The sequence below is a fragment of the Penaeus japonicus genome, unplaced genomic scaffold, assembly GCF_977035675.1.
Source record: "Penaeus japonicus unplaced genomic scaffold, GWHDUDI00000001_assembly GWHDUDI00000028, whole genome shotgun sequence".
Lineage (NCBI taxonomy): Eukaryota > Metazoa > Arthropoda > Malacostraca > Decapoda > Penaeidae > Penaeus > Penaeus japonicus.
The window spans coordinates 15,074,549-15,082,048 of record NW_028234430.1 but is presented as its reverse complement, the minus strand read 5'-3'; the positions used below and the strand labels follow the sequence as shown (position 1 = coordinate 15,082,048).

The 7,500-nt window shown below is 35.4% G+C and overlaps 2 protein-coding genes across 2 annotated transcripts in view; both read right to left on the bottom strand.

Moving 5' to 3' along the window:
• Positions 1-3,176, bottom strand: part of LOC147468499 (uncharacterized) — a 10,594-nt gene extending 7,418 nt beyond the window's left edge. Inside the window, exons 1-5 of the mRNA XM_086553723.1 lie at positions 3,046-3,176; positions 2,631-2,808; positions 2,348-2,522; positions 1,583-1,867; positions 1,262-1,413 (exon numbers count right to left, since the gene is read on the bottom strand). Of these exons, the coding sequence (XP_086409849.1) occupies positions 1,262-1,413; positions 1,583-1,867; positions 2,348-2,522; positions 2,631-2,808; positions 3,046-3,176 (921 nt within the window). The remainder of the gene's footprint in view (positions 1-1,261; positions 1,414-1,582; positions 1,868-2,347; positions 2,523-2,630; positions 2,809-3,045) is intronic.
• A 3,232-nt stretch (positions 3,177-6,408) lies between these two features.
• On the bottom strand, positions 6,409-7,347 carry LOC122255627 (uncharacterized). The gene is made up of 2 exons (XM_043019831.2): positions 7,258-7,347; positions 6,409-7,041 (listed from the first exon to the last, which is right to left on the bottom strand). The coding sequence occupies exons 1-2, from the start codon at positions 7,273-7,275 to the stop codon at positions 6,760-6,762; spliced, it is 300 nt and encodes a 99-aa protein (XP_042875765.2). The 5' UTR covers positions 7,276-7,347; the 3' UTR covers positions 6,409-6,759.
• Between the last annotated feature and the right edge of the window lie 153 nt (positions 7,348-7,500).

Below are 7,500 nucleotides of genomic sequence, written 5' to 3'. Positions count from 1 at the left end.
ATATATATATATGTATGCATTTATATATAATATATATATATATATATATATATATATATATATATATATATATATATATATATATATACATATGTATCATATACATACAAACATACATATACATTTATATATAGTTGCATATATAAATTCATATATATATATATATATATATATATATATATATATATATATATATATATATATATATGTATGTGTGTGTGTGTGTGTGTGTGTGTGTGTGTGTGTGTTGTTATGTATCATATACATACAAACATACATATACATTTATATATACATACATATATATATTCATATATATATATATATATATATATATATATATATGTATATGTATATATATGTATGTATGTATGTATCATATACATACAAACATACATATACATTCATATATACATGCATATATAAATTCATATATATATATATATATATATATATATATATATATATATATATATATATATTTTTATATATATATATATGTATATATATATGTATGTATATAATATATATATACATTCAAATATATATCTGTATCTCTCTGTCTATTTATCTATTTATTCAAATGTCTATCTATCCCAGGGAAATTGCGGGGTAAAATATGAATTCGGGCCATATTTCGTATACAAAATCTTAACCTAATTACTTACCTACCTACAATTTACAAATAATCCCTGAGATTATGTACATATGCTTAGTCTCGCTGCGTTCAATGATAATGGTAAAGATTGCTGTGGTGTTTTCTTGCCACATTCGGACAGTAAATATATATATTGTTTAGGCTGGACATTTAAACAGGTGCACCGGTGTTGTTATTCGTCTGCTAATCTATTCTTCTGTTTCAATGCAATTAAATATAATTTTTTTATAATGGAAATGCAAACACCAGATAATGGTGTAACATAAACTAGACATGTCTTTCTTGTAGAAAATAAGCGTAAAAAATAAAAATAAAATATTGGTTGAAGAAAGGGGACATCACGTATATCAGGGGGACTTAACTAAACCTTTTTTTATTTCTAAATCTAACATTCTCCCGGCCATAGGGTGTGATCAGCCGCTTATATAATCAATGAATATTTTTATACGTGCCTTAAGCTAATTAATAAGGTATATGCTACGTACAAATAGTTCAAAAATGCAAAAATAAATAATTTCTTCTATCACCCTTAATAACAAATCCTTTGTTTTGCACTTGAAGGACTACATTTATTGCTTCATTAACAATGCAGTAGTTCCTTACCTTAAACATAACTAAAGAAAGGACACTTTGGTGCATTATACACAATTTATAATTCTTAATTGGAGCTTTAATAACTCTACCCGTCCTAGACTTTGTAGGTACTTCATCACTTAGATTATTCAAAGGTACATTAATGCTTCCACCACTTAAATCTACATCACAATGAATATTATCACTTGAAGCATCATAAAAATTTGCCACTTCATCAGACAGACATATTCTCATGTTTACTTATCTCTAAATCATATGCTCTTTGTATGGGTCTAATCATTTCACCTTTCTTAACTTTAACTTTTATACTTCTTATAATTCCATCTTTACCTGGAGCCATATCAACAATTACTCCAATAGGCCACTTTAGTCTAGGAATATTGTCTTCTTTGATTAACACAAGATCTCCTTTAGACAACTTAAAATTTACATTACATGACACAATTTCTACTAAGGGTTTGCTGTGAGGGTTACATCCAAGAATGAAATGGGAGGGACTGAGGTAGTGGAGAGGGTCTGGGTCTTCACTTACATATGTCAAGGGTCGAGAGTTAATACATCCCTCTATCTCAACAAGTACAGTTTCTAGTTCATGTACACTTGTATAATTAAGACCTAGAGTTTTACGCAGAGCAAGTTTAACAGATCTAATGAGATGTTCCCAGCAACCACCCCACCAAGGGGGTCCACTACTTTACTTTTAGGTCTTAGCATTATCAGAAAATATAACAATAGGCAAACCCCTTCTTGCTACAAATTTTCTTATGACTAGCATGCAATTATACAAAGAGAGATATTTTGTAACTTCAAGATGAATGGCCCTTACAACTCCACAGGTAAACAACAAAAAAAATCTTGCCAGGGAAATCGGCACAAAAGAGGGGGTCTGGATAATATAAACCCGTAACACTGAAGGTTGACTACAGGGTCTAGAATCAAGCCAACGACAAATTAAACATTCCTTTATTACGGTCTTTGCTAATTTCCTTACACTAATAATCCAAATTTGGGTTCGTATGGAAGATATTACAATATCCATACATGCATGCTTTAAATATTTGTGCTGAAATTTGATCAAGAGCTTAGCATAAATACTTTTGGGAATTATGAAAGGGTGTTTTATGTCATAGTCTAATTCTGAGAACTCAAGACCTTTGATTCTACGCAATCCTTTGTCATCAATGGAAGGGTCTAGCTTCCTTAATTTTGAGCAAAGAGGAAGAGTCTTGTTACTTGAGAGAAACCTAATTTCATTTGCAAATGCTTCATGCTGTATATTGTATATTAATTTCAAACTAGCTAATTCTATTTCTTCAGCAGTGAGGGGACCCCGTACCCTTTGCAATTATCTATGAATCTTTAACACATATGCTGTTACCTTTAAGGCCTTTTCCAAATCACTAAACTTATTTAAATCAGTCAAGGGAGAGTGTGTTACTTGAACACTAAAGCATATAGGTACACTTGCAGTACAGGGCACTTCTAAATCTAAGCCTTGTTTTACATCCTTATCATGACAAAGGACATTGGATAACATGGGGGGGTCCATACAACGTCTGCCAATGCGCCACAAGTTATTATATCAGCAGGGTTTTCTTTACTAGGACAATGCTGCTAGCACTGGTAACGCGAATTCTTTAATTTCCTTTACTCTATTTTCGACAAATTTATGTTTCTTGCTTAAGTCACCTTTGATCCACGACATGGCAATTGTGGAGTTTCTCCAACACATAACTTTAGTTCTACTGTTTAAATGGAGGGAATTTTTGACAAAGTTTACCAATCTACCACACAAGAGGGCACCCAATAACTCTAAACGTGGTAATGTTAATGCCTTTATTGGTGCAACACGTGACTTGAATATAACTAATGAGACCTTAAATGAGCCATTGTCCATAGGTACAGATACACACATGCGCCACATCCCCTTTCAGAGGCATCACCAAACCCGTGCAACTCAATATTATCCTTAAGATCTCCCCAAAGCATACCTGGAAAATAACTTCTATCTACATGAAATGCTTTGAGACTTTGACTACTATGAATCAACTTTTGAAACTTTACTTTTACTCTAAGGGCAATTCTTCATCCCAATATAACTTTAATTTTCACACCTCTTGAAATAGAATCTTACCATACATGATGAATGGACTTATAAGACCTAATGGGTCAAACATCTTTGCTATCATACTTAGAATACTTCTTTGGTGTGGGCTACTTCTACACTGTCATCAGGTTTTCTACAACCAAAGGAGACGGTATCTTGTACATTATACAATCTCAGCCCTAACACACTACTCGACTCATCGCCATCATGAATGTAATACACACCATCTTTTGACTTGGAAGTAATTGGCATACAGTTTGAAACTAGCTTAGTAAGATCCATGCTACAATCTGCCAGTATACTACATGCGTCACAGAATTTATCATGTGCATCCCTAACTGAATCTGCCCTACTCAACCAATTATCTGTATACATATGTCTTCAGTTTTTGGACTACTTTACTTAGCAAGATGGGTTTTAATTGTGGCATTCAAAAGAAAGGGACTAGATGCATTGCTAAAGGGGACGCGGTGTCTTATGGTACCATCTCCTGTAGGGACACTACATCTTGCGCGTCGGCCGATACTAATTCTTTAACTTTGGCTTCAGCTAGCATCCTAAATCTGGCACACTGTGTTTGGAATTCATGGGCGTCATCCAATATTTGATCAAGTTCATTATCTGGTAATTTTTCCGAATAACGCCGCGTTACTAAATACCACAAAAGTGGTATTGATGGATTCCTCTCAACCTCTACTGTTATATATATATAGTGGAAATAATGAGCGCTTCCACCCCTGGACCCCACAATATGGGTCCCCTTTTTTAAGGCACTTTGTGGTACCTCGTCCTACTTCAAAGCATATTTCGTATGCAAAATCTTAACCCAATTACCTACCTTACTTTGCCGAGTTTTGAAGTCAGCCTTTGCCAAGAGGGGGCTACGCCCTCCTGTGGACCTCCCCTATTCAGGGCACTTCGTGATACCTATGATATCACTTCGTCTCAGATATTCCTCAGGTTAGGAAACTAGTACCGATAATGACCTGACCACTCAATAGAGGGCACTCTAATTAATCATACTGTAAACAATGGGGAATATTGCGCCATCTATCGAGAGAACATAACAGCGCATGCAGGTAATTCATTGGAGGTTTCCAGTCCACAACTTGTCGCTAGCCGTAAATACGTAAACACAGCCACGTTTGAATTTCAGGGCGACGATGGTGGTTTTCGAGGTATTTTGCACAAGGTATGTTGCACGAAGTGCCCTAAATAGGAGGGGTCCAGGTAGGGGCGAAGCCCCCCTTGGCTAGGGCTTAATTCAAAAATAGACAGTAAGGTAGGGTTAAAATTTTGCATACGAAGTAGGACGAAGTAGCACGAAGTGCCTTATAAAAGAAACCCAGGTTATGGGGTCAAGGGGTGGAAGCATTATATCCAGTATATATGAGCAGAAGAGGTTGAGAGGAATCCATCGATACCACTTTTGTGGTATCGATGGACTGATTTTTGCGGAAAATTTACCATAACAATGATGAATATGACAGCCGTAAAACTGATATATGATAATATTGATAATGATGTTACCACTACTAGCAATAATAATATCAATGATGATTCAAAGGTTTCAAAAACCATCGAGCTTATCTTGTTGATGATAACGGCATAAATTATGTACCAGCTCAGTTGCCAATAATAGATTACGAAGTTTTCAAATCCAAAATTTCGACGAAAATCCGAAGAATAAGGATAAGCCATATCTGCGGAGCAGATGCTACGCCCGGACTTAATGGCGAGCCTAGCCTGTGTCAGCGCGCGTGCGTATGTGTACACACAAGACGCACACATACAAGTATATATATATATATATATATATATATATATATATATATATATATATATATATATATATAATGTGTGTGTATGTAGATAGATAGCTTTGTACACACGCATACTTATACATACATACACAAACACACACACACCCGCATATATATATATATATATATATATATATATATATATATATATATAGATACATATATATAGAAATAAATATATACATATATATACATGTATATAAAGATATAAAGAAATATATATATATATATATATATACATATATATATACATATAGATACATATATATATACATATATATATATATATATATATATATATATATATACACAAACACACACACGCATATATATACATATATATATATATATATATATATATATATATATGTGTATACATATGTATATATACATATATATATGTATATATATGTATATATATATATATATATATATATATATATATATATATATATATATATATATATATATATATATATAGGTGTGTACGTATGTATATGCATATATGAATAGAAAAAAAAAATATATATATATATGCATATATATGTATATATACATATATATGCATATATATATATATATATATATATATATATATCATAAAATAAATCAGTCATAAAGTCTCAGGCTCTTTCTCTCTCTCTCTCAAGCAGAGAGCATAAACATAAAACAATATGAGAAAAAAAATTGTTTTGTTTTCTTCATTTTCTTTAAATTTTTGTGTTTTACCCCATTTTCTTTGTGTCTACATTGTTTCTACTTTTACACCTTTGGAAGGACAGTCAATAAACTACAGCATGAACAAATAAGCCAAATGGTCGTATAGTTCTTGACTGACTTATTTTCCGTTTAACGGTAATAAAGCAGATCATCGATGCGTTGTACATTGTTTGAACATGACTCTGTGTTGTTGTTATTGTTAAGAAACTACCAACACTGTGAAAGGTTTTATCAGCTCCACCCTTCAAGATAAAGATGATCAGTGCTGTGAAGGCAGGATGGGACTTTATCTGCTGTAACTGCAGCTTCAAGGATCGCTTAAAGATCTTAACTAATTTCCTTAAATGAATAAGTTAAACAGATTTACTTAAGATGTAAATAAGTTAAACTGATTTATTTAAGAATAAGTTAAAGATTCAACATGTGTAATTCGAATGCTGGATGTTATAGTTCTTAAAAGATTCACTGGTGTCTTCTTTATGTTATTGGTTAAAGAAATAAACCTGATCTTTCAAAAATTTATTGTTTCCAGTGGTCATGATAAGGAAGGTCACTGCTGCGGAGGGCAAGAAGGGTGTCAGAACATCCCGGACACTCCCTCATCTCCCTCTCTGTCCTGATCTCCATCCTGTCGTATCCTTCGCAGTCACCAGTCAGTACTGTAGTTACTGTCACATCAATAGTATACGCGACTACAGCCTCTACTTGGACTCCGCAGATACATGAGGCAACACGAGATAAGATTTGATCCTGAAACTGTAATCTAACAATAACCCAAAACTTGATACCAAGCCTGCGATCTAAAGCTCTGGCCAAAGGCTTGCCACAAGCTTTGAACATAAGCCGCGGTCGAATACCTAAGACTCCTGCGCGTCCACCTCCTCCTCGGCTGCCTCCTTGACCGGCGCCCCGTGATTGACGTGGACGTAGCTGGTGGCATGGGCGTGGTGGTGAGGGTGGAGGCCAAGGGGATGGGGGTGGGCGTAGTAGCGGGGGTATGGGTAGTGGCGGTACGGGTAGTGATGGTAGTATGGGTAGTGGTAAAGGCGATGGGCGGGATGAAGGGCGTGGCGGTGTGTGACGGCGGCACTGGCGTCGCCCACGAGGGACACGAGTGCTAGAGCGGCCAGAGCCAGGATCTGTGGGCGGGAAGGGGAGGAAGCCTCTGTTACTGGACTCACTTTTGTTTCGTCTAGAGTCACTATGAGGATAAGACTCGCAAATCAAAGGTGACAAACTTTAGAATTGAACAAAGCATGGTCGTCACAATATGCATTTGCGTCACAGGATCAGGAGTCCCAATGCCACAGACACAGGTACTTTCGCATTTCTTTAACCAAATAGGAGTGACTCACCACAATCTTCGTAGCCATGATGGTCGTGTGAACAGGAGTCTCAGCAGCGACAGCTCTGTCCCTCTTCAATTTCCCTCGACTTTTATGCCGCCCTCCTTCCACTTGGCCCCGCCCGCATTCCCTATAGTCCCGCCCATATTTCCTCCAGCTCTCCTCACTTCCGGTCCGCCCGTTATTGGTGGTTGGATTGGAACAGGGAATCATTTGCCATTCACGCTTAACATGTAGTCGATTCAGGAAGAA